The sequence below is a fragment of the Salvelinus alpinus genome, chromosome 2 (assembly GCF_045679555.1).
Source record: "Salvelinus alpinus chromosome 2, SLU_Salpinus.1, whole genome shotgun sequence".
Lineage (NCBI taxonomy): Eukaryota > Metazoa > Chordata > Actinopteri > Salmoniformes > Salmonidae > Salvelinus > Salvelinus alpinus.
Genome location: NC_092087.1, coordinates 109,315,471 through 109,343,375, shown reverse-complemented (window position 1 = coordinate 109,343,375; position 27,905 = coordinate 109,315,471). Strand labels below are relative to the sequence as shown.

Sequence of the window (27,905 nt, the reverse complement as noted above, 5' to 3'; positions counted from 1 at the left end):
GTATCTATTTCAATTTCTTACACTTGCTAGCCAAAATAGCCTAACCCATAAAGCTCTTTAGACGCTATCGTGTATATTAGCCACTGTGTTTTAAACCCTCGTCTGTCGTCTATTTAGTAAGCTCTTATTTCATTTCATATTTACGGTGTTGTTGTTATTATTCAGCTGGCGGGCTGGTTAAGTTAGCATTAGCCTAGCTAGCTAACATCTCCGACCATGAGTTCACTAAATTACTCTCTTCCTGCTGAAGAAGAGACGGTCTGGTGGACGGAGAAAGAAGCTCTCATCAAAGAGGAGGAGGAAGAGAAGGATGTTACAATACAAAAACAAGTAGAGGGTGAGGCTGTTACAGGGAAAGAAGAAGAGAAAGACGTTACAGTGAAAGAAGAGAAAGACGAAGAGGCGTTCAGAGTAAAAGATGAGGACGATTCAGTTTTTGAAGTGAAAGCGGAGGAGGGGGAGATTACGACCTCATCGGAAGAAGAGGAGGAGGAAGCTGGATATTTGGGCCCGATTTCCCAAACGCAATTTAAGGCATCCAGTGGTTCTAAAGCTGAACTTAGCCATAAGATGGTTTTGAGAAACCGGGCCGTGATTACCACTGGTAAGTACTGTCTTAAAAACAGAGGTACAAACTCTGCAGTTGTTGAACTGATGTTTGGTGTTAAAAGGGAAATCTGCAATTGCTACATCCATATTTTGACTTTTAAATGATTTATTTATAGCCATTGATTCTTGGAGAATATAACACATGCCTCATGAGCTTAGTTCAACTGTTGTACCCCATCAGAACCCCAAATAAGCTTTTTTTACTCCAATGTTTAGAAACAATGTAAATCAACAGCCTCAACATGGTTAAAACTATAATGTTGATATCTTGGATGGTCAGTACTTTCATCCATAGGTCTGTCTATGAATTTGAGAGTAGTTACATGTCTCCAGGCCCATCATCTTATTACCAAAACAGTGGTGGAAAGACTGGTAAACGGATGAGGGATGGGGGCTGGAGAAATGTAACCACTCTCAAATTCATTGAGAAAGCTATTGTAGCAACCGTAACCCAAAACCTAGCGACCTCGTCAAGAAGTTCAGACATCTTGGCATAACAGTTATAAGGTGTTGGCTTGACAGTCGCTGGACCCAGGTTTGAGTCCAGCTCAGGGCTTCCCCACAAATTCACTACACTATGAATACAAGGACTGGCCATGCATGATGTCATAATGATAGTTTAACCAGGTTTCTAGGCTATATAGTATATTCTAGAATTCATCCATGATGTCATAGTGATAGTTTAACCAGGTTTCTAGGATATATAGTATATTCTAGAATTCATCCATGACGTCATAATGATAGTTTAACCAGGTTTCTAGGATATATAGTATATTCTAGAATTCATCCATGATGTCATAATGATAGTTTAACAGGTTTAACCAGGTTTCTAGGATATATAGTATATTCTAGAATTCATCCATGATGTCATAATGATAGTTTAACCAGGTTTCTATGATATATAGTATATTCTAGAATTGCCAGTGAAGATTTCCTGTGGAGGCAAATTATTAGAGCAGTTGATAAGTCATTGTATAATATTCAGCCAATTTTTTTTCATGCCCTTACATTAAAGGCAAGACATACCTAGATTCAATTACATTCATGAATTGGTTTGAAACCTTTGTTTTAAACCCTTCTCAAAGTTGGTGACTTGACGGATTTGTAAAAAATGGTTTGTCATGAATCACTATTTATTTATTTAAATGTAACCTTTATTTAACTAGGCAAGTCAGTTAAGAACAAATTCTTATTTACAATGACTGCCTAACCCGGACGACGCTGGGCCAATTGTGCGCCGCCCAGTCAACAATATAACAATATAATAATAAATAAGACACATAAATGACTAGAGTGAGCTAGTCGTCAACATAACCCGACCAGAGGGAGCCGGTCGTCAACATAACCCGACCAGAGGGAGCCGGTCGTCAACACAACCCGACCAGAGGGAGCCGGTTGTCAACACAACCTGACCAGAGGGAGCCGGTTGTCAACACAACCTGACCAGAGGGAGCCGGTTGTCAACACAACCTGACCAGAGGGAGCCGGTTGTCAACACAACCTGACCAGAGGGAGCCGGTCGTCAACCTGACCAGAGGGAGCCGGTCGTCAACCTGACCAGAGGGAGCCGGTTGTCAACACAACCCGACCAGAGGGAGCCGGTTGTCAACACAACCCGACCAGAGGGAGCGGTCGTCAACACAACCTGGACCAGAGGGAGCCGGTCATCACTATAACCAGACCAGAGGGAGCCGGTCGTCAACACAACCCGACCAGAGGGAGCCGGTCGTCAACACAACCCGACCAGAGGGAGCCGGTCGTCAACACAACCCGACCAGAGGGAGCCGGTCGTCAACACAACCCGACCAGAGGGAGCCGGTCGTCAACACAACCCGACCAGAGGGAGCCGGTCGTCAACACAACCCGACCAGAGGGAGCCGGTCGTCAACACAACCCGACCAGAGGGAGCCGGTCGTCACTATAACCCGACCAGAGGGAGCCGGTCGTCACTGTAACCCGACCAGAGGGAGCCGGTCGTCACTATAACCAGACCAGAGGGAGCCGATCGTCACTATAACCAGACCAGAGGGAGCCGGTCGTCACTATAACCAGACCAGAGGGAGCCGGTCGTCACTATAACCAGACCAGAGGGAGCCGGTCGTCACTATAACCAGACCAGAGGGAGCCGGTCGTCACTATAACCAGACCAGAGGGAGCCGGTCATCACTATAACCCGACCAAAGGGAGCCGGTCGTCACTACAACCAGACCAGAGGGAGCCGGTCGTCACTACAACCAGACCAGAGGGTGCCGGTCATCACTATAACCTGACCGGAGGGAGCCCCCCCCCCCCCTCTGCTGCTGGACTTCGTAAATTCGTAAATTCCGTTTTGCTCCTGAAGTTTTCAGTAATAGACTAATAGACTACAGATAGATAGACTAATAGACTAGTAATAGACTACACCATCAGTCTGCAACCTTTTCCAGCTGGAGTGCCAATTTTCATTTAATTTATAATAGTATCTCAAAATGATTGTCTGTGATTAATCTACATTCTATCAAAATGAAAATTATACAAATCTAAAAGTAACTTTTATTGACATTGCCAACTATGTAAAAATAGCCTACATAAAGCCAATAAAGCCAACAAATAAAAACATTGCATTCTGCAGTTAGAAAATATCCTGATAAAAATAAATATCCGAGAAATCACATTGGTTGCAAATGGCCTGTCTACTACAAACTTGAAAAATTGTATCAACTATCAACTGGGTCAGGAAACTCGGATAGCAAGCTTGCAACATTGTATAAAATATTCTAGGCCCTCAGTTTCCTGCTCCAGTGAGTTCTGGACAGACACAGCTGTAGGCTATTTGTGAAAAGGATAAGAAGTAATCAGGTATTTTATGACATTTCCACTGGATCAGAGCATTACATTTTTCCCTTTCATGATGAGTGGTTATCGAAAGGGCGAGAGCTGGAAATATTTTACAAAAATACTTTGAGGAGTTATTCTCATTTGCAATTGATTTTGATTAGACTTTGTTTACTTGCTGTTTGGAGGTGAAGAATCTGCCAGGGGCCGTTTCATTTAGTATCCGTTTGGGTCGGTTGGGGAATGATTTTATTTCCCCTCAGTATGTTGTTCCGAAGTTGACTGACTGAAAGGGAGTGTAACTTTGATTATAATTACACTTCCCTGAAGGAGGGAAACGAGGTACAACGCCTGTTTGTTCCCGCCCTTTCCTGGGTCGGTGAAGAGCAGTATTAACTTTAAGGAATAAATCCAAGCCTCACTCTCATCACCTGTGGAAGGCGGGGCTTCCAGCGAGGCGTGGATTTGATACTATGTTGCACCTAGTTTCCCTCCTTCAGGGAACAGTAGTTATAATCATAACATGTGGATTTAATAGTATGTTGTACCTAGTTTCCTCCTTCAGGGAACAGTAGTTATAGTCATAACGTTACGCTTGTCATATGATGAACTTCAACTTAAATACGGGATCTTGCTGTCGGACAGTTTTTTTGTATTCTGAAATGCACTCGACCCACTTATCATTTAGTGGCTCCTTATGTTACGCTGGGGAAACAGTTTTCATGAGCACAGAAATACTAAATAATTTCAGAGTTTGCTAAATCCAATGGTTTTTAACTGAGTCATTTTATAATCCAAGATGGCGTAGCATTAAGACGTGTTTGTTGTAAATGGTTAGTTTTTTTCGCCTTTTTTGTATATTTTGCAATATATTTCAATCTTTTTCAATTTTAAATTAAATATACCTTCCGGCAACCCGCCTCACCCAATGTGATATGGATCTGATGAACCATCAGTTGCCATCAGAACATAGAACATCGCCTGTCATATTATACTCAGGCATTATTTTAACAGTTTTGGAAACTTTAGAGTGTTTTCTATCTAAATCTACCAAGTTTACTTTGGGCACGCTTTTCATCCGGAGGTGAAAATAGCGCCCCCTACCCTAGTGAGGTTAACCTGGATATATCCTGGAAGTATATTGACCTCATCCCTTCAGTAGGGGATGCCTGGTTGTTCATTAATTGTAATTTCCTCACCACCTTAAATAAGCATGCCCCTTTCAAAAAATGTAGAACTAAGAACAGATATAGCCCTTTGTTCACTCCAGACCTGACTGCCCTCGACCAGCACAAAAACATCCTGTGGAGTACTGCACTAGCATCGAATAGTCCTTGCGATATGCAACTTTTCAGAGAAGTCAGGAACCAATACACACAGTCAGTTAGGAAAGCAAAGGCTAGCTTTTTCAAACAGAAATTTGCATCCTGTAGCTCTAACTCCAAAACGTTTTGGGGACACTGTCAAGTCCATGGAGAATAAGAGCACCTCATCCCAGCTGCCTACTACACTGAGGCTAGGAAACACTGTCACCACCGATAACTCCACGATAATTGAGAATTTCAATAAGCATTTCTCTACGGTTGGCCATGCTTTCCTCCTGGCTACCCCAACCCCGGCCAACAGCTCCCCACCCCCAGCAGATACTTGCCCAAGCCTCCCCAGCTTCTCCTTCACCCAAATCCAGATAGCTGATGTTCTGAAAGAGTTGCAAAACCTGGACCCGTACAAATCAGCTGGGCTAGACAATCTGGACCCTCTCTTTCTAAAAATATCCGCCGCCATTGTAGCAACCCCTATTACTAGTCTGTTCGACCTCTTCCGTATCGTCCGAGATTCCTAAAGATTGGAACGCTTCCGAGGTCATCCCCCTCTTTAAAGGGGGTGACACTCTAGACCCAAACTATTACAGACCTATATCCATCCTGCCCTGCCATTCTAAAGTCTTCGAAAGTCAAGTTAACAAACAGATCACTGACCATTTTGAATCCCACCGTACCTTCTCCGCTGTGCAATCCAGTATCCGAGCTGGTCACGGGTGCACCACAGTCACGCTCAAGGTACTAAACGATATCATAACAGCCATTGATAAAAGACAGTACTGTGCAGCCGTCTTCATCAACCTGGCCAAGGCTTTCGACTTTGTCAATCGCCGTAATCTTATCGGCAGACTCAATAGCCTTGGTTTCTGAAATGACTGACTCGCCTGGTTCACCAACTACTTCTCAGATAGAGTTCAGTGTGTCAAATCGGAGGGCCTGTTGTCCGAACCTCTGGAAGTCTCTATGGAGGTACCACAGGGTTAAATTCTTGGACCGACTCTTTTCTCTGTATATACCAACGATGTTGCTCTTGCTGCGGGTGATTGCTTGATCCACCTCTATGCAGACGACACCATTCTGTATACATCTGGCCCTTTTTTGGACACTGTGTTAACAAACCTCCAAACGAGCTTCAATGCCATACAACACTCCTTCCGTGGCCTCCAACTGCTCTTAAAAGCTAGTAAAACTGAATGTATGCTCTTCACCGATCGCTGCCCGCACCCGCCCATCCAGCATCACTACTCTGGACGGTTCTAACTTAGAATATGTGGACAACTATAAATACCTAGGTGTCTGGCTAGACTGTAAACTCTCCTTCCAGACTAATATTAAGCGTTTCCAATCCAAAATTAAATCTAGAATCTGCTTCCTATTTCGCATCAAAGCCTCCGTCACTCACGCTGCCAAACATACCCTCGTAAAACTGACTATCCTACCGATCCTTGACTTCAGTGATGTCATTTACAAAATAGCCTCCAACACTCTACTCAGCAAACTGGATGCAGTCTATCACAGTGCCATCCGTTTTGTCACCAAAGCCCCATATACCACCCACCACTAGGACCTGTATGCTCTCGTCGGCTGGCCCTCGCTACATATTCGTCGCCAAACCACCTGGCTCCAGGTCATCTATAAGTCTTTGCTAGGCCGCCTTAACTCAGCTCACTCGTCACCATAGCAACACCCACCCATAGCACGCGCTCCAGGAAGTATATCTCACTGGTCATCACCAAAGCCAACACCTACTTTGGCCGCCTTTCCTTCCAGTTCTCGGCTGCCAATGACTGGAACGAATTGCAAAAATCGCTGAAGTTGGAGACTTATCTCCCTCACTAACTTTAAGCATCAGCTATCTGAGCAGCTTACCAATCGCTGCAGCTGTACACAGCCCATCTGTAAATAGCCCATCCAACTGCCTACCTCATCCCCATGTTTTTATTAACTTTTTTTTGCTCTTTTGCACACCAGTATTTCTACTTGCACATCTATCACTCCAGTGTTAATTTGTTAAATTGTAATTACTTCGCAACTATGGCCTATTTATTGCCTTACCTCCGTACTCCATTTGCACACACTGTATATAGATCTTTCTATTGTGTTATTGACTGTACGTTTGTTATCCCGTGTGTAACTCTGTGTTGTTTTTGTCGCACTGCTTTGCTTTATCTTGGCCAGGTCGCAGTTGTAAATGAGAACTTGTTCTCAACTGGCCTACCTGGTTAAATAAAGCTGAAATAAATTAAAAATAATAATAATAATCGTAACTTTGACAACACCCAAATGGATACTGTCATTAACACGGTTCTTCAATAATTACACATCATTCTTAATACTGTAGCTCTTTAGTTAGTCACAGGAGTTATAGAAAAGGCAGCCGGAGTTATAGAAACGGCAGCGGGAGTTATAGAAACGGCAGCGGGAGTTAAAGAAACGGCAGCGGGAGTTATAGAAACGGCAGCGGGAGTTAAAGAAACGGCAGCGGGAGTTATAGAAACGGCAGCGGGAGTTATAGAAACGGCAACGGGAGTTATAGAAACGGCAGCGGGAGTACAAATTTGCTTCCTGAAAAGAAAAAAAAACAACCAAAGTGCTTCTTCATTCATTACTCTGGTAAAGACAGTTATGCCGTGCTCCACGTTGGATCCAACATCCCTAACAAATTGATGTTCATAATGTTATTGTTTGCTTGATTTACTGTAGGGCCTCGTTAGTCTGTTTGCACACAGAGATACTTAGCTCATAATGTGTAGAGAACTGTTCCTTGATGGATCGGCTGTTGTACAACACACAGAGCTGTTTTCCTTTATTCAGGACATTTAGAATGACAACACATTACAGAGTAGCCTAGTGGGATTATTCACAAAATTATCTGGTTATTTCCATGTTTCACCTGAAATATTAAATTATTTATAGTCCTAGGTCTATGTTGTTGTTTGGTGAAGTTATGGGTCCTACAGTAGGTCTATCTTGTTGTTAGGTGAAGTTATGGGTCCTACAGTAGGTCTATGTTATTGTTATCAAATCAAATCAAATCAAATTTTATTAGTCACATACACATGGTTAGCAGATGTTAATGCGAGTGTAGCGACATGCTTGTGCTTCTAGTTCCGACAATGCAGTAATAACCAACAGTAATCTAACCTAACAATTCCACACTACTACCTTACACACACACACAAGTGTAAAGGGATAAAGAATATGTACATAAAGATATATGAATGAGTGGTGGTACAGAACGGCATGGCAGATGCAGTAGATGGTATAGAGTACGGTATATACGTATGAGATGAGTACTGTAGGGTATGTAAACATAAAGTGGCATAGTTTAAAGTGGCTAGTGGTACATGTATTGCATAAAGATGGCAAGATGCAGTAGATGATATAGAGTACAGTATATACATATGAGATGGGTAATGTAGGGTATGTAAACATTGTATTAAGTGGCATTGCTTAAAGTGGCTAGTGGTACATTTTTACATAATTTCCATCAATTCCCATTTTTAAAGTGGCTGGAGTTGAGTCAGTATGTTGGCAGCGGCCGCTAAATGTTAGTGGTGGCTGTTTAACAGTCTGATGGCCTTGAGATAGAAGCTGTTTTTCAGTCTCTCGGTCCCTGCTTTGATGCACCTGTACTGACCTCGCCTTCTGGATGATAGCGGGGTGAACAGGCAGTGGCTTGGGTGGTTGTTGTCCCTGATAATCTTTATGGCCTTCCTGTGACATCGGGTGGTGTAGGTGTCCTGGAGGGCAGGTAGTTTGCCCCTGGTGATGCGTTCTGCAGACCTCACTACCCTCTGGAGAGCCTTACGGTTGTGGGCGGAGCAGTTGCCGTACCAGGCGGTGATACAGCCCGACAGGATGCTCTCGATTGTGCATCTGTAGAGTTTGTGAGTGCTTTTGGTGACAAGCCGAATTTCTTCAGCCTCCTGAGGTTGAAGAGGCGCTGCTGCGCCTTCTTCACAACGCTGTCTGTGTGGGTGGACCAATTCAGTTTGTCCGTGATGTGTACACCGAGGAACTTAAAACTTTCCACCTTCTCCACTACTGACCCGTCGATGTGGATAGGGGGGTGCTCCCTCTGCTGTTTCCTGAAGTCCACAATCATCTCCTTTGTTTTGTTGACGTTGAGTATGAGGTTATTTTCCTGACACCACACTCCGAGGGCCCTCACCTCCTCCCTGTAGGCCGTCTCGTCGTTGTTGGTAATCAAGCCTACCACTGTAGTGTCATCCGCAAACTTGATGATTGAGTTGGAGGCGTGCATGGCCACGCAGTCGTGGGTGAACAGGGAGTACAGGAGAGGGCTCAGAACGCACCCTTGTGGGGCCCCAGTGTTGAGGATCAGCGGGGTGGAGATGTTGTTACCTACCCTCACCACCTGGGGGCGGCCCGTCAGGAAGTCCAGGACCCAGTTGCACAGGGCGGGGTCGAGACCCAGGGTCTCGAGCTTGATGACGAGTTTGGAGGGTACTATGGTGTTAAATGCTGAGCTGTAATCGATGAACAGCATTCTCACATGGGTATTCCTCTTGTCCAGATGGGTTAGGGCAGTGTGCAGTGTGGTTGCGATTGCGTCGTCTGTGGACCTATTGGGTCGGTAAGCAAATTGGAGTGGGTCTAGGGTGTCCGGTAGGGTGGAGGTGATATGGTCCTTGACTAGTCTCTCAAAGCACTTCATGATGACGGAAGTGAGTGCTACGGGGCGGTAGTCGTTTAGCTCAGTTACCTTAGCTTTCTTGGGAACAGGAACAATGGTGGCCCTCTTGAAGCATGTGGGAACAGCAGACTGGGATAAGGATTGATTGAATATGTCCGTAAACACACCAGCCAGCTGGTCTGCGCATGCTCTGAGGACGCGGCTGGGAATGCCGTCTGGGCCTGCAGCCTTGCGAGGGTTAACACGTTTAAATGTTTTACTCACCTCGGCTGCAGTGAAGGAGAGCCCGCAGGTTTTGGTAGGGGGCCGTGTCAGTGGCACTGTATTGTCCTCAAAGCGGGCAAAAAAGTTGTTTAGCCTGTCTGGGAGCAAGACATCCTGGTCCTCGACGGGGCTGGTTTTCTTTTTGTAATCCGTGATTGACTGTAGACCCTGCCACATACCTCTTGTGTCTGAGCTGTTGAATTTCGACTCGATTTTGTCTCTGTACTGAGACTTAGCCTGTTTGATTGCCTTGCGGAGAGAATAGCTACACTGTTTGTATTCGGTCATGCTTCCGGTCACCTTGTCCTGATTAAGAGCAGTGGTTCGCGCTTTCAGTTTCACACGAATGCTGCCATCAATCCACGGTTTCTGGTTTGGAAATGTTTTTATCGTTGCTGTGGGTACGACATCGTCAATGCACTTCCTAATGAACTCGCTCACCGAATCAGCATATTCATCAATATTGTTGTTGGACGCAATGCAGAACATATTCCAATCCGCGTGATCGAAGCAGTCTTGAAGCGTGGATTCAGATTGGTCGGACCAGCGTTGAACAGACCTGAGCGCGGGAGCTTGTTGTTTGAGTTTCTGTTTGTAGGCTGGAATCAACAAAATGGAGTCGTGGTCAGCTTTTCCGAAAGGGGGGCGGGGGAGGGCCTTATAAGCGTCGCGGAAATTAGTATAACAATGGTCTAGTGTTTTTCCAGCCCTGGTAGCACAATCGATATGCTGATAGAATTTAGGGAGTTTTGTTTTTAGATTAGCCTTGTTAAAATCCCCAGCTACGATGAATGCAGCCTCAGGGTGTGTGGTTTCCAGTTTACAAAGAGTCAGATAAAGTTCGTTCAGGGCCATCGATGTGTCTGCTTGGGGGGGAATGTATACGGCTGTGATTATGATTGACGAGAATTCCCTTGGTAGATAATGCGGTCGACATTTGATTGTGAGGAGTTCTAGATCAGGTGAACAGAACGACTTGAGTTCTTGTGTGTTGTTATGATGATCACACCACTTCTCGTTAATCATAAGGCATACCCCCCCGCCCCTCTTCTTACCGGAAAGATGTTTGTTGGGAGTTGTTAGGTGGGAGTTGTGTGCCAATTTGTTAAACACTTAGTGTACAAACCCTTATTGTCAGGCTGATGGCAAAGCTAGCCAAAGAGCATTTTACTAGTTGAAGTGTTTTATAAGTATAAAGCAGTTGATTTGCGACAATAACACAAACATATTAAGCCGTTGATTCAAGCGAGCCTTACAATTATAATCCAATAGTAGTGTGAAATGCACTCATATTCAACCTGTAAATGGAGGCTATTTTTGCTGTCAGCCTATGAGAACTCCCCTGAGTTTTCCCCCACGGTGGTGAATTAGTGAATAGACACAGAACTTAATGTGAGTTTCCTTCAGTAGCACTCCTGATCTTGTGCTGTAATATTCAGAATACATTGTGGAAAACTAAAATCTTTGCTCACCATTTTTGTTCCAGGCAGATATACTACATCCATAACTAGCGGTTTCTGCAATCAAATTGTGTGTGCATCGCCCTCGTGCTGCAAATTTAGCAAACACAGAAAGGGGCCTTTTTTGGAGATCAAAGGTCGTCTGCCACCCGGCTTAGGTTTGACTGTCTTAAGACAATTGTAAAATAATTTAACAGACCTCTGGGCATCACCTTTTACCTCAAATAAACGGTGGATTTCTGCTGTTGTGGGCCTTGAACCATCTGTCTGACCTTGTTGTTCACACAGGAGAGAGATGTGACTATCGTGGATCCTCTGGGGAGCCTCGACAACATCATGAGGCAGAGAAAAGTCTCTCCAGATCAGAACTCCTCAAGAAACACCAGCAGAGATCCACAGGGAAGAAATCTCACTGCTGCTCTGACTGTGGGAAATGTTGCAAATCTTCATCAGAACTTAAAATACACCAGAGAACACACACAGGAGAGAAACCATATGGCTGTGCTCAATGTGGGAAGAGTTTTTCTACATCTAGCCATCTGATTGTACACCAGAGAACACACACAGGAGAGAAACCATATAGCTGTGATCAATGTGGGAAGAGTTTTGCTAAATCTAGCCATCTGACTACACACCAGAGAACACACACAGGAGAGAAACCATATAGCTGTGATCAATGTGGGAAGAGTTTTGCTAAATCTAGCCATCTGACTGCACACCAGAGAAAACACACAGGAGAGAAACCATATAGCTGTAATCAATGTGGGAAGAGTTTTTCTACTCCTGGCTATCTAACTATACACCAGAGAATACACACAGGAGAGAAACCATATAGCTGTAATCAATGTGGGAAGAGTTTTTCTACTCCTGGCTATCTAACTATACACCATAGAACACACACAGGAGAAAAACCATATAACTGTGATCAATGTGGGAAGAGTTTTACTTGGCCAAAAAGCCTGAATATACACAAGCGGACACACACAGGGGAAGAGATACTCTGATAAAAGATCTCTGATTAAACATCAAATACATGAAGGAATTGTTTCATGATATCAATTAAATAATGTCACAATGTAGAATGTTTTAACATTGTAGTAGGAGTATTTTAATGATGTCACAATGTAGAATGTTTTAACATTGTAGTAGGAGTATTTTAATGATGTCACAATGTAGAATGTTTTAACATTGTAGAAGGAGTATTTTAATGATGTCACAATGTAGAACCCTAAATGTTTGTCCCCTGTTCTATTGATTTCAACATGATATGGATATTAGCCTCAGGGGGAAAATCCAGGCTCGATTAGTCACAAAAAGTGACTAACAAAAAAAGAGTTGTGTTACACTTACCACATTGGTGACCCACTAGAATCAAAATGCAACACTTCAAAACGTAGCTAGCTGTTTTCTACAAGTTGTCCTCTAACCAGGGATGTACACATTATTCCCAGATTCTGTGTGGTTTTTGAGCTGTTAGTTTTAACAGGACGTGCAACCTCATCTCCCTTCTGTCACACAACTGATTTCAACATGATATCGTTGAGTGATGACAAATAAGTGTTGTGTTCCTTTGTTTAGCGACCCCTACATTTAAATGCATCACTCCAAAATGTAGCTGACTGTCTTCTGCAGGTTGTCCTCTAATCAGTGAGGTAAAATATATCTCCCATTTCCATGTGTTTTTTTGTTGTGTTAGTTTCAACAGCACGTACAACCTGATTTCCCCCCTAATTAATATCAGTGATTTATTGCTACTTGTCAAAACAACAGCGTTTTTGGTGCTTGTGCAGTTAATAAGGAGCTTGTTTAAAAAATACAAGTAATGTGATTATTGTGGCAGTTTGTGTATATCGTACATTTTATGTTTAGGTTTTCAATATATCACAAACTGTTTCTGCATATTGGTTATTGATTTAGACACATTATAACTGTGTTTTGACATTGGCCCACTGTTCCTAGGCCGTCGTTGTTAAATAAAAAGTAGAGTTCTAGAAGCTAGTGAGTTTTAGGAAGACGGGAGTTCTAGAATCTAGTGAGTTTTAGGATTCTATAGAAAGAAAAATGCTGCCATTTTAATATTTGAGAAATTAACCAATGATATTAGGCCACTCTTGGCCATGATTACAGACACCTGTGTGTCTTGACGCTATATATAAACGAGTCAACCCGCAGTGTCTGTGATTGTACCTTGATGAAGACAGCTTGCCTGTCGAAACGTTGGTAAATTAAATATTTTTGCATCTGAGCTAGTGTGCGGCTCTCCTTTATTTTTGAGGTTGGACTTTAGCAAGTATAGCTCGTTAGCACGTAGGACGCACTGATTGGTGTCACCTCGTTAGTCTGTATGTGTTACACCTGTGCTGGCTTGTCCATCTCGTTAGTGGGAAGGTGTTTCACCTGAGCTGGTCCAGGTTCTATTTAAGAGTGTCTGGCCCAGTGCTCCAGTTGTCTTGATAGATGTGGAGAGTCAACACCTTTAGTTGCTCCACCTTTTTGGTTTGCTTCCTGTCTGTAAGTTTGGTGTGGGTTTTTCTTTTGTTTGCCTCTTCTTGGGCAGATTTAGTGGGTCTCATGGTGGGTGTCTTTTAGGTCCCAGTTGTTACCAGTCAATTTTCAATCGATGCCCCCGTAGTGTCTTTCAGAGCCCCTCCTAAAAAACAAGTTATGTTTTGGGTTGGATGTAGCATCATATTGTTAATATTTGAATCAATGGCATTTCCTTTGCAATGCTCATTAGTCTTTCAGTTGTTCTTCGTTTTTTTAATCCTCAATATTTCTGTTTATTTTCATTGTTTTTTCCTGTGAAGCCATTGTGTTGCATCCATGTCTGAAATGTGCTGCATAAATAAAGCTTGATTTGACTTCAACAAATGAACCCAATGACTGACCAATCAAAAGACTCTTGGTCCATCTTAGTATTTGTTAATGAATAGAATACAGTATATACATTTGAGATGAGTAATACATAGACTAAGATACAGTAGAATAGGGATAGAATACAGTATATACATATGAGATGAGTAATACATAGACTGAGATACAGTAGAATAGGATAGAATACAGTATATACATATGAGATGAGTAATACATAGACTAAGATACAGTAGAATAGGATAGAATACGGTATATACATATGAGATGAGTAATACATAGACTAAGATACAGTAGAATAGAATAGAATACAGTATATACATATGAGATGAGTAATACATAGACTAAGATACAGTAGAATAGGATAGAATACAGTATATACATATGAGATGAGTAATACATAGACTAAGATACAGTAGAATAGGATAGAATACAGTATATACATATGAGATGAGTAATGCCAGATATGTAAACATGCAGGAGATCCATGAAGGAAAGACAGTGATGGTGCTCAGTGACGTTGTTGTAAATGGTGGGGGAACAACCAATTTCGGCATTTTAAAAATAATTTTACCCCCGTTTTTTCTCCACAATTTCGATATTGTGATGTCTACAGAGCTGTTGGCTGGTCGTCATTGACCTTGCGTAGGCTTAAACACTGGTATACACTGATATTTAAGGCCATATTGGGTAAAATGCCATTTTATCTCTGTTCTTTTTTAGTCAGGTTTGCTTCTAACAAAAATTAGATCAGGTCATGGTAGAAAATGTTTTAGTTACTCAGCTCCGTGGTCCTGGAATTCTCTCCTGAACATTTAAATATTTGATGATCTAGTTTCGTTGGTGGAGCTTCAACACTTGATCGATGTATAGAAGAGTGTAATTGTTTTTAGGACAGCTGTTTTTAGACGTTCGTGTTTTTAACGTAACATGTTATTGTTGTACTGTGTGTGTGTGTGTGTTTATAGCTTTGTTTAATGTTGTGTACGTAAGTTGTTTTGTCTGAAACGTTGTTCCCCTGCTGCTATTGGACCAGGTCTCTTTTGGAAAAGAGATGTTATCTCAATGAGAAAAACCTGTATAAATAAAGGTCAAATAAAAAATACACATATTGAATATATCTATATATTATATAATTATAATATATATCGAAGGTCGAGTCATGCGTCCTCTGAAACCAGCCAAATTGCGCTTCTTAACAGCTACCCGCTTAACCCGGAAGATGCACCAATATGTCGGAGGAAACACTGTTCACCTGACGGCCGAGGTCAGCCAGCAGGCGCCACAAGGATTCGCTAGAGTAGTAAAGACCCCCCCCCACCCGGCCAAACCCTCCCCTAACCTGGGCAACGCTTGGCCTATAGTATGCTGCCCTACGGGACTCCTGATCACAGCAGGTTGTGGTACAGCCCGTGATCGAACCCGGGTCTGTAGTGATGCCTCTAGCCCTTCGATGCAGTACCTTCGACCGCTGCACTACTCAGGTATAACTTTTTGTTAACCAATTCTGATGGTTGTTAAAAGTGGGATTTTGACATTATTACCGTTATATCAACACACTGGACACTCCCAACTATCAATCTCTTTGGCACCGTAGACATCAAGTCACTTGACAATAATGTTTCATACAACGTTGCATTCCATGTTTGATCATTTTCATTGAAGACAATCAAAGTTAACATTCCATAAAATGTAAATTCAAGGCTGAGGCTCAAATAGTCGCCTGTCCCTTTTAATAGCCTGGCAATGGCACACATTATAGCAAATACATTTTGGGTCTGAATTAAAGGAGCTACAATTATAATTTCATTCATTACATGTTTTAAATAAAAGGTCCATAATATCTGCATTAATAGTGGAATGATTTCTAAACATAAAAATATATTCTCCATCTTCTATTGTGTTATTGATAACACATAATAATACATAATAATGTAGGAGCAGTATAGACCTAGTCTGTTCATTATATACATCTACATGATGTATTGTTACACCATGTAGGAGCAGTATAGACCTAGTCTGTTCATTATATACATCTACATGATGTATTGTTACACCATGTAGGAGCAGTATAGACCTAGTCTGTTCATTATATACATCTACATGATGTATTGTTACACCATGTAGGAGCAGTATAGACCTAGTCTGTTCATTATATACATCTACATGATGTATTGTTACACCATGTAGGAGCAGTATAGACCTAGTCTGTTCATTATATACATCTACATGATGTATTGTTACACCATGTAAGAGCAGTATAGACCTAGTCTGTTCATTATATACATCTACATGATGTATTGTTACACCATGTAGGAGCAGTATAGACCTAGTCTGTTCATTATATACATCTACATGATGTATTGTTACACCATGTAGGAGCAGTATAGACCTAGTCTGTTCATTATATACATCTACATGATGTATTGTTACACCATGTAGGAGCAGTATGGACCTAGTCTGTTCATTATATACATCTACATGATGTATTGTTACACCATGTAGGAGCAGTATAGACCTAGTCTGTTCATTATATACATCTACATGATGTATTGTTACACCATGTAGGAGCAGTATAGACCTAGTCTGTTCATTATATACATCTATAATATAGATATAGATTCTATATGATGTATTGTTACACCATGTAGGAGCAGTATAGACCTAGAGTAGCTAGCTGCTAATTTAGATGTAATATAACTTAATGAAACTGCCTTAAATGTGCTGTAGTAAACATTTTTATTCGCACTAATCAATCAACACATTCCTGTCTTTGGGTATGTCTCAATATAATAGTAATATTTAATTAAATCCATTTAAAATAATCTTTGTCTGAAAATAAAATATGATCCTCAACTGCGTTTCCCCTCCAGTCAGCAGACGGCGATGTGCGTCTTTCAGGCGACGCTGCCAGCGTGACGTATAATCTAGTGGACGGTTCTTCATAAACAGCTCGTCAACCACCTCGGTAGCTTGCTAGCCAACATAGCCGAAAGATTCAAGCTATTTATACGCTTTCGCTGTATATTAGCTACTGTGTTTTAGCCACACGTCTATCGTATCAACTTGTTAACCTATTTAATTGAATATTACGTTATTTTGTATTAGTCAGCTATAGTAGCTGGCTGGTTTAGTTAGCACTAGCCTAGTCGCTAATGATAGCTAGCTAGCTAACATCCCCGAACATGAGCTCCCTAAACTACTCCCCTCTTGTTAAAGAAGAGGCGGTCTGCTGGACGGAGAAAGAAGCTCTGGGGCAGAACATTGTCGTGAAAGAGGAGAAGGAAGAAGAGGTTGTCACAGTAAAACAAGAAGTAGAGGGTGAGGCTGTTACAGTGAAAGAAGAAGAGAAAGACGTTTCAGTGAAAGAAGAGGAAGACGAGTTCAGAGTGGAAGAGGTGGAAGATGTTACTGTGAAAGAAGAGGAGGAAGAGAAAGAAGAGGATGTAGTTTTTGGAGTGAAGAAGGAAGGGGAGATTACTGTCACACTGAAAGATGAAGAGGTGGAGATAGGAGATCTGATTAACACCAGTAAGTACAGCCTTAAATTCGTATTTAACTTTCGATATTCGGAGTTGGCTCGTCAATACCTCTTCAACGGAAGGCCCAGGATGATGACTGATATGTCTAGAATCAGACGACGTAGAGAGCAAGCTACCCCTTGTTTTCTCCGTTCCGTTTCCAAAAAGTGACTTAACATATATATTTGAGAAGGGTCTATCTGCTGACCGCAGACTGGGGGGCACGGCATGTAGTGATTTTCATGTAGTGATGTTTTACTACACACCGTGCCCCCCAATAGTGCCATGCGAGAGTTGGGTTGGCTACAACAAAGATTATGGATATACTGACAAGATGTCTCTCCGCCCTAACAAGGGGAGTTGTTGCCCACAAAGCGGCACTGCGGGTTGTCTAGCTCCTGCCTATCCTTTCTTTGGATTGGTGGATTCATCTTATTATTGTAATCTATTGTTTATATTCTATGAGGGTTGTTGTCGTCAACCGCCTGTATTCAATGGAGAGAGATGCTAAGCTACTAGCATGAATATGCATAGCGATCAGGAGACCACTCCTATAGTGTTTTTATCAAAGTTGTCGGTATGTCACGTGTCCACATAACAACTTAGGCATTACGAAACTTCTGTTGGATCAAGTAAACCTCACGTAGCAAATAAGCCATTCATTTAGTTGTTGACCAAATTTGACACTTAACATATTGGGTTGATAATTGTTTCCACTTGGATACAACCTACTGTAGCCTACTGTAACCTACTGGCATGACCTAGAGAGATATAATCTACTGTAGCCTACTGGCATGACCTAGAGAGATACAACCTACTGTAAATTACTGGCATGACCTAGAGAGATACAACCTACTGTAGCCTACTGGCATGACCTAGAGAGATACAACCTACTGTAACCTACTGGCATGACCTAGAGAGTTACAACCTACTGTAACCTACTGGCATGACCTAGAGCGTTACAACCTACTGTAACATACTGGCTTGACCTAGAGAGCTAAAGTTGTAAAATTCCTGGATTTTAAATGAATATTTTCCAGTAATAATGATAATTTGTATCTTCCTATCCACATGTGGGATCCCTCTCCTTTTGTCGTCCTCTTAACACCAATAACAGAAAATTACTGTGGGACTCCCAATCACGGCCGGATGTGATTCAGCCTGGATTCGAACCAGGGACTGTAGTGACACCTCTTGCACTGAGATGCAGTGGCTTAGACCGCTGCGTCCGTGTGTGTGTTAACTATTAGAATGCTGTACTAGAATGCTTAAAAGGCCTCTAGAGTTTTAAATATCGGTTATCGGTATCGTTTTTTGGGGCAAGGAAAATATTGGTTATTGGTATTAGCCAAAAATGTAATATCGGTGCATCCCTTTATTTTAAAATGTATCACAATACCCCACAATGACATCACAATACCCCATAATGCCAAAGCAAAAACAGGTTTAGGTTTTTTGCAAATGTATTAAAACTATTCCCCAGGATAACTAGTCTCAGAGTAATGTAAGATCCCAGGATAACTAGTCTCAGAGTAATGTTAGATCCCAGGATAACTAGTCTCAGAGTAATGTAAGATCCCAGGATAACTAGTCTCAGAGTAATGTAAGATGCTTGGAAAAAGAAGCTGAAAAGAATAACAGAACGGCACCATTAGAACTAAAATGTGTCCCTGGATGTCAGACCCCCAACCCTCCAAACTGTAAATAAATAATAAAATGTGTATCCTGGATGTCAGACCCCCAACCCCCCAAACTGTAAATAAATAATAAAATGTGTCTCCTTGGCAACAGTAGAACCTCAGCACGTTTACTGTATATGTCGAGACAAAGGAATGATGTAAACAAATAATCCAAAATATTTTTGTCAATGAGACAGTATATAAACAAAGGACTGACCGAACCCCCTTTGGTGACTGAATGCTTGTAAGGAAAACTAGATGATCAAAACATTAGATCACATCAAATAAGCCTGAGTGGTTTCACCTCCTCCCAGACTATACTGGATACTACAGTTATAACTATACATAGTTATACAGGATACTACAGTTATACAGGATACTTCAGTTATAACTATAGATAGTTATACAGGATACTACAGTTATACAGGATACTACAGTTATAACTATACATAGTTATACAGGATACTACAGTTATACAGGATACTACAGTTATACAGGATACTACAGTTATACAGGATACTTCAGTTATAACTATACATAGTTATACAGGATACTACAGTTATACAGGATACTACAGTTGTAACTATACATAGTTATACAGGATACTACAGTTATACAGGATACTACAGTTATAACTATACATAGTTATACAGGATACTACAGCTATACAGGATACTACAGTTATACAGGATACTTCAGTTATAACTATAGATAGTTATACAGGATACTACAGTTATACAGGATACTACAGTTATAACTATACATAGTTATACAGGATACTACAGTTATACAGGATACTACAGTTATACAGGATACTACAGTTATACAGGATACTTCAGTTATAACTATACATAGTTATACAGGATACTACAGTTATACAGGATACTACAGTTGTAACTATACATAGTTATACAGGATACTACAGTTATACAGGATACTACAGTTATAACTATACATAGTTATACAGGATACTACAGCTATACAGGATACTACAGTTATACAGGATACTACAGTTATAACTATACATAGTTATACAGGATACTACAGTTATACAGGATACTACAGTTATAACTATACATAGTTATACAGGATACTACAGTTATACAGGATACTACAGTTATACAGGATACTACAGTTATAACTATACATAGTTATACAGGATACTACAGTTATAACTATACACAGTTATACAGGATACTACAGTTATAACTATACACAGTTATACAGGATACTACAGTTATACAGGATACTACAGTTATACAGGATACTACAGTTATAACTATACATAGTTATACAGGATACTACAGTTATACAGGATACTACAGTTATACAGGATACTACAGTTATAACTATACATAGTTATACAGGATACTACAGTTATAACTATACATAGTTATAGAGGATACTACAGTTATAACTATACATAGTTATACAGGATACTACAGTTATAACTATACATAGTTATACAGGATACTACAGTTATAACTATACATAGTTATACAGGATACTACAGTTATACAGGATACTACAGTTATAACTATACATAGTTATACAGGATACTACAGTTATACAGGATACTACAGTTATACAGGATACTACAGTTATACAGGATACTACAGTTATAACTATACATAGTTATACAGGATACTACAGTTATACAGGATACTACAGTTATAACTATACATAGTTATACAGGATACTACAGTTATAACTATACATAGTTATACAGGATACTACAGTTATACAGGATACTACAGTTATAACTATACATAGTTATACAGGATACTACAGTTATAACTATACATAGTTATACAGGATACTACAGTTATAACTATACATAGTTATACAGGATACTACAGTTATACAGGATACTACAGTTATACAGGATACTACCGTTATACAGGATACTACAGTTATACAGGATACTACAGCTATACAGGATACTACAGTTATACAGGATACTACAGTTATACAGGATACTACAGTTATAACTATACATAGTTATACAGGATACTACAGTTATACAGGATACTACAGTTATAACTATACATAGTTATACAGGATACTACAGTTATAACTATACATAGTTATACAGGATACTACAGATATACAGGATACTACAGTTATACAGGATACTACAGTTATACAGGATACTACAGTTATAACTATACATAGTTATACAGGATACTACAGTTATAACTATACATAGTTATACAGGATACTACAGTTATACAGGATACTACAGTTATAACTATACATCGTTATACAGGATACTACAGTTATACAGGATACTACAGTTATACAGGATACTACAGTTATAACTATACATAGTTATTCAGGATGCTACAGTTATAACTATACATAGTTATACAGGATACTACAGTTATACAGGATACTACAGTTATAACTATACATAGTTATTCCAAAGGTGGGCTACTTACTATCCACTGTTTGCAAGCCACCGTTGCTGATCTATTTCATTTATTTATTTCACCTTTATTTAACCAGGTAGGCAAGTTGAGAACAAGTTCTCATTTACAATTGCGACCTGGCCAAGATAAAGCAAAGCAGTGTGACACAGACAACACAGAGTTACACATGGAGTGTAACAAACATACAATAATCAAACATCAATAATACAGTAGAAAAATAAGTCCAAGATAAACCACAGAGAACTGTTCCTTTATTCAGGACATTTAGAATGATAACGCATTACAGATTATTGTCCTGTTAGGACAGTTTTTTTGTATTCAGATCTCTGAAATGCACTCTAACTATGTAACATTTAGTGCCTCCTTATGTTACGCTGGGAAAACAGTTTTCATGGGCACAGAAATCCTAAATAATTTCAGAGTTTGCTTAAAGTACCTAGGTGTCTGGCTAGACTGCAAACTCTCCTTCCAGACTCATATCAAACATCTCCAATCCAAAATCAAATCTAGAGTCGGCTTTCTATTCCGGAACAAAGCCTCCTTCACTCACGCCACCAAACTTACCCTAGTAAAACTGACTATCCTACCGATCCTCGACTTCGGCGATGTCATCTACAAAATAGCTTCCAATACTCTACTCAGCAAACTGGATGCAGTTTATCACAGTGCCATCCGTTTTGTTACTAAAGCACCTTATACGACCCACCACTGCGACCTGTATGCCCTAGTCGGCTGGCCCTCGCTACATGTTCGTCGTCAGACCCACTGGCTCCAGGTCATCTACAAGGCTATGCTAGGTAAAGTGCCGCCTTATCTCAGTTCACTGGTCACGATGGCTACACCCACCCGTAGCACGCGCTCCAGCAGGTGTATCTCACTGATCATCCCTAAAGCCAAAACCTAATTTGGACGCCTTTCCTTCCAGTTCTCTGCTGCCTGCGACTGGAACGAATTGCAAAAATCTCTGAAGTTGGAGACTTTTATCTCCCTCAACAACTTTAAAAATCTGCTATCCGAGCAGCTAACCGATCGCTGCAGCTGTACATAGTCCATCTGTAAACTACCCACCCAATTTACCTACCTCACCCCCATACTGCTTTTATTTATTTACTTTTCTGCTCTTTTGCACACCAGTATCTCTTCTTGCACATGATCATCTGATGATTTATCACTCCAGTGTTAATCTGCTAAATTGTAATTATTCGATTTATTGCCTACCTCATGCCTTCTGCACACATTGTATATAGATTCTCTTTTTTCTACCATGTTATTGACTTGTTTATTGTTTACTCCATGTGTAACTCTGTGTTGTTGTCTGTTCACACTGCTATGCTTTATCTTGGCCAGGTCGCAGTTGCAAATGAGAACTTGTTCTCAACTAGCCTACCTGGTTAAATAAAGGTGAAATAAAAAATAAAAAAAAATAAAATGGTTCTAACCTAGTCACCTTAACTTTACTTGACAACACCCAAATGGATACTGTCATTAATGTGTTTCTTCAATAATTACACATAATTCTTAATACTGTAGCTGTTTAGTTACTAAACTATCATCAGCTGATCCAGGAAATCATTTTCTGAATGCCAGTCACATGACAAACATCACGACATGCAACAACAACCAAAGTGCTTCTTCATTCATTACTCTGTTTGGAAACAGAGATACTTAGCTCATAATGTGTAGAGAACTGTTCCTTGATGGATAGGCTATTGTACAACACACAGAGCTATTTTCCTATATTTGTTGTTAGGTGAAGTTATGGGTCCTACAGTAGGTCTATGTTATTGTTAGGTGAAGTTATGGCTCCTACAGTAGGTCTATGTTATTGTTAGGTAATGTTATGGGTCCTACAGTAGGTATATGTTATTGTTAGGTAATGTTATGGGTCCTACAGTAGGTATATGTTATTGTTAGGTAATGTTATGGGTCCTACAGTAGGTCTATGTTGTTGTTATGGGTCCTACAGTAGGTCTATGTTGTTGTTAGGTGAAGTTATGGCTCCTACAGTAGGTCTATGTTGTTGTTAGGTGAAGTTATGGCTCCTACAGTAGGTCTATGTTGTTGTTAGGTGAAGTTATGGCTCCTACAGTAGGTCTATGTTATTGTTAGGTGAAGTTATGAGTCCTACAGTAGGTCTATGTTGTTGTTATGGGTCCTACAGTAGGTCTATGTTATTGTTATGGGTCCTACAGTAGGTCTATGTTGTTGTTAGGTGACGTTATGGGTCCTACAGTAGGTCTATGTTGTTGTTATGGGTCCTACAGTAGGTCTATGTTGTTGTTAGGTGACGTTATGGGTTCTACAGTAGGTCTGTGTTGTTGTTAGGTAATGTTAGGGGTCCTACAGTAGGTCTATGTTGTTGTTATGGGTCCTAGAGTACACTATGTATGTCATGCAACAACAACCAAAGTGCTTCTTCGTTCATTACAGGTATATTTGTTGTTAGGTGAAGTTATGGGACAATTTGGCAAACAGTGTACAAACCCTCATTGTCAGGCTGATGGAAAAGACAAAGAACATTTTACTGGTTGAAGGGTTTTTTAAGTACAAAGCGGTTGATTTGCGATGATCACACAAACATTATATTAAGCAGGACATTCAAACGAGCCTTACAATTATAATCCAAAGTAGTGTGAAATGCACTCATAAGCAACCTGGAAATGGAGGCTACTCCCCTGAGTTTTCACCCATTCACATTCAGAATACTTTGTGAAAAACTAAAATCTTTGCTATAACTATTATCCTCACTAGCGGGAAGGAGTTTCTACAACCAGATATACTACATCTATAACTAGTGGTTTCCTCATTACCAGATATGCTACATCCATAACTATCGGTTTCCTCATTACCAGATATACTACATCCATAACTAGTGGTTTCCTCATTAGCAGGGAGGTGTTTCTACAATTTGATTGTATGTGCTTCGCCCTCGTGCCGCAATTTTATTAAACACAGAAAGGGGCCCATATTGGAGACCAAAAGTCATCTGGCTCAATCATCGATGTTACTACTAATGTGAAAACAATACAAAATATGATTATTGTTGCTCATTTTAAGACAAATGTCAAATCATTACATTCATTACAGACGTCAGTTGTTGTACAACATCATGGCTACGCTGTTGGCATCACCTTTTACAGTGAATTTCCACTGTTGTGGGCCTTGAACCATTTGACTTTGTTGTTCACACAGGAGAGAGACGGGACTATCGTGGATCCTCTGGGAATCCTCAACAACCTCATGATGCTGACGAGGCAGAGAAGAGTCTCTCCACATCAGAACTCCTCCAGAAACACCAACAGAGACCCACAGGGAAGAAATCTCATTGTTGCTCTGACTGTGGGAAGAGATTCACCTCATCAGGCATTAAAATTCATCAGAGAACACACACAGGAGATAAACCATTTAGCTGTGTTCAATGTGGGAAGAGTTTTACTACATCTGGTCATCTGACATTACACCAGAGAACACACACAGGAGAGACACCTTACAGCTGTGATCAATGTGGGAAGAGTTTTGGTCATTCTGGCACTCTGACTTTACACCAGAGAATACACACAGGAGAGAAACCTTATAGCTGTGGTCAATGTGGGAAGAGTTTTACTCAGTCAACCAGCCTGATATCACACCAGAGAACACACACAGGAGAGAAACCTTATAGCTGTGGTCAATGTGGGAAGAGTTTTACTACATCTGGCTCTCTGACATTACACCAGAGAACACACACAGGAGAGAAACCTTATAGCTGTGATCAATGTGGGAAGAGTTTTTGTCAATCTAGGGATCTGACAGTGCACCAGAGAACACACACAGGAGAGAAACCTTATAGCTGTGATCAATGTGGGAAGAGTTTTGGTGCATCTAGCACTCTGACTATACACCAGAGAACACACACAGGAGAGACACCTTATAGTTGTGGTCAATGTGGGAAGAGTTTTACTACATCTAGCAATCTGACTCTACACCAGAGAACACACACAGGAGAGACACCTTATAGCTGTGGTCAATGTGGGAAGAGTTTTACTCAGTCAACCAGCCTGATATCACACCAGAGAACACACACAGGAGAGAAACCTTACAGCTGTGGTCAATGTGGGAAGAGTTTTACTACATCTGGCCATCTGACTCTACACCAGAGAATACACACAGGAGAGAAACCGTATAGCTGTGGTCAATGTGGGAAGAGTTTTGGTCGATCTGGCCAGCTGACATTACACCAGAGAATACACACAGGAGAGAAACCTTACAGCTGTGGTCAATGTGGGAAGAGTTTTACTACATCTGGTCATCTGACTATACACCAGAGAATACACACAGGAGAGAAGCCTTATATCTGTGATCAATGTGGGATGAGTTTTACTTCATCTAGCCAGCTGACTTTACACCAGAGAACACACACAGGAGAGAAACCTTATATCTGTGATCAATGTGGGATGAGTTTTACTACATCAAGCCATCTGATTCGACACCAGAGAACACACACAGGAGAGAAACCTTATAGTTGTAATCATTGTGAGAAGAGTTTTCCTACATCTGGCCAGCTGACTTCACACCAGAGAACACACACAGGAGAGAAACCTCTCCACTGTGATCAATGTGACAAGAGATACTCTGATAAAAGGTGTCTGATCAAACATCAGAAAATACATACATGAAGGAGTTGTTTCATGATATCAATGAAATAATGTCACAATGTAGAATGTTTTAACATTGTAGAAGGAGTATTTTAATGATGTCACAATGTAGAATGTTTTAACATTGTAGAAGGAGTATTTTAATGATGTACTACCTTATCCTTTGCCCTGTTCAATTGATTGCAGCATGATATGGATATTAGCCTCAGGGGAAAATCCAGGCTCTGAATTGAAAGAGTATTATTTAACAAAAAGTGACTAACAAAAAAAGAGCTGTGTTACACTTACTGCGTTGGTGACCCACTTTAATCAAAATGCAGCACTTCAAAATGTAGCCAGCTGTTTTCTACAAGTTGAAAAAGCTGCTTGTTTAAAAAAATGCATGTAATATGATAATTGTTGCAGATGTTTGTGTATATACATAACATGAAAGCAGTATAATAAATTGTACTAATCAATTTTATTAACAATCTGACATCACTCCAGTATTTCTTGACAACATTCAAATGCTAATTGTCTTTATTCCACTACTGAAGAAGCATGACTCAAATCACCTCATATATTCAAACATTCAGCCTGACAAAATATACATCTTTTATTTATTTAAAAACACTTTTTCAACATTTCAAGATAGCAGTGTGTTCAGTTTGATCATTTCAAAGACAGCTGCATCTTCATTTTATTTATATTATTCATTTTTTTTTTTTTCATTTTCATCATAAAAATTACCTCGGCTGTTAACCTCAACTCCAGAGGTGATCAAGATGAGGGATCAGCCTGGATTATTTAAAAACACTTTTTCAACATTTCAAGATAGCAGTTAGTTTAGTTTGATGTAAATAAAGATAGCTGAGAAGTGGGACTCTGTCATTGTTTCTGACAAGATCTCTCATTGATCTCGGGTTCGGCCACCAGGGGGCACCAAACCTCTTTGAAATGTTAATGTGAATAGTTACCACTTCTCAGGAGATGATAGACTTAGCCTTTCAAATGTTTTGTAATGATGGGATGGCTATTGAACAGAACTTTAAAACCTGGTTTTCTTGTATGTACCAGTTCATGAAATCACACATTTGACATTTATGCTCACTGAGTCTGTACATAGTCAAAGCTTTCCTTAAGTTTGGGTCAGTCACAGTGGTCAGGTATTCTGCCACTGTGTACTCTCTGTTTAGGGCCAAATAGCATTCTAGTTTTCTCAGTTTTTTGGTTAATTCTTTCCAATGTGTCAAGTAATTATCTTTTTGTTTTCTCATGATTTGGTTGGGTCTAATTGTGCTGTTGTCCAGGGGCTCTGTGGGGTGTGTTTATGTTTGTGAACAGAGCACAATGACCAGCTTGCTTAGGGGACTCTTCTCCAGGTTCATCTCTCTGTAGGTGATGGCTTTGTTAATGGCCCATACCCTCTTCATCACAAATCAGCCCTGCCATTGTTTGTATTCATACTGTTTTGTAAAGAATGGCTTCTTGTCTGTTAGGTTGTATTCCACTGGGAAAGTGATTACAGTTTTCTCAGTGACTTTGGTGCATTTCTTAGATCAAAAGTGTAATTCTTGATACTACTTGTACAAATTCCAAATCATCTAGTCACTTGTGCACATCATTAAAGCAATTTCTTATTCCTTTGAACAAATTGCAA

General features: G+C 40.5%; 2 protein-coding genes and 1 long non-coding RNA gene across 3 annotated transcripts in view; 2 read left to right on the top strand and 1 right to left on the bottom strand.

Annotated features, from left to right (window-relative positions):
• The window catches only part of LOC139550433 (uncharacterized), a 401,870-nt gene that overhangs the window by 234,280 nt on the left and 139,685 nt on the right, over positions 1-27,905 (bottom strand). The window lies entirely within an intron of this gene.
• The window catches only part of LOC139549547 (zinc finger protein 664-like), a 238,764-nt gene that overhangs the window by 150,978 nt on the left and 59,881 nt on the right, over positions 1-27,905 (top strand). The gene's annotated exons all lie outside the window — the stretch shown is intronic.
• On the top strand, positions 29-27,905 carry LOC139552187 (zinc finger protein 420-like). The gene is made up of 4 exons (XM_071363654.1): positions 29-604; positions 11,418-12,130; positions 17,186-17,531; positions 24,825-27,905. The coding sequence occupies exons 1-4, from the start codon at positions 217-219 to the stop codon at positions 26,285-26,287; spliced, it is 2,910 nt and encodes a 969-aa protein (XP_071219755.1). The 5' UTR covers positions 29-216; the 3' UTR covers positions 26,288-27,905.

Excerpts from the sequence above, each read along its gene's own strand:
- LOC139552187 (XM_071363654.1), top strand. The coding sequence starts at position 217 with ATGAGTTCACTAAATTACTCTCTTCCTGCTGAAGAAGAGACGGTCTGG. Across the intron at positions 12,131-17,185 it reads ACACAGGGGAAGAGATACTC|ATGAGCTCCCTAAACTACTC; the intron begins TGATAAAAGATC and ends ACATCCCCGAAC. Across the intron at positions 17,532-24,824 it reads AGGAGATCTGATTAACACCA|GAGAGAGACGGGACTATCGT; the intron begins GTAAGTACAGCC and ends TTGTTCACACAG.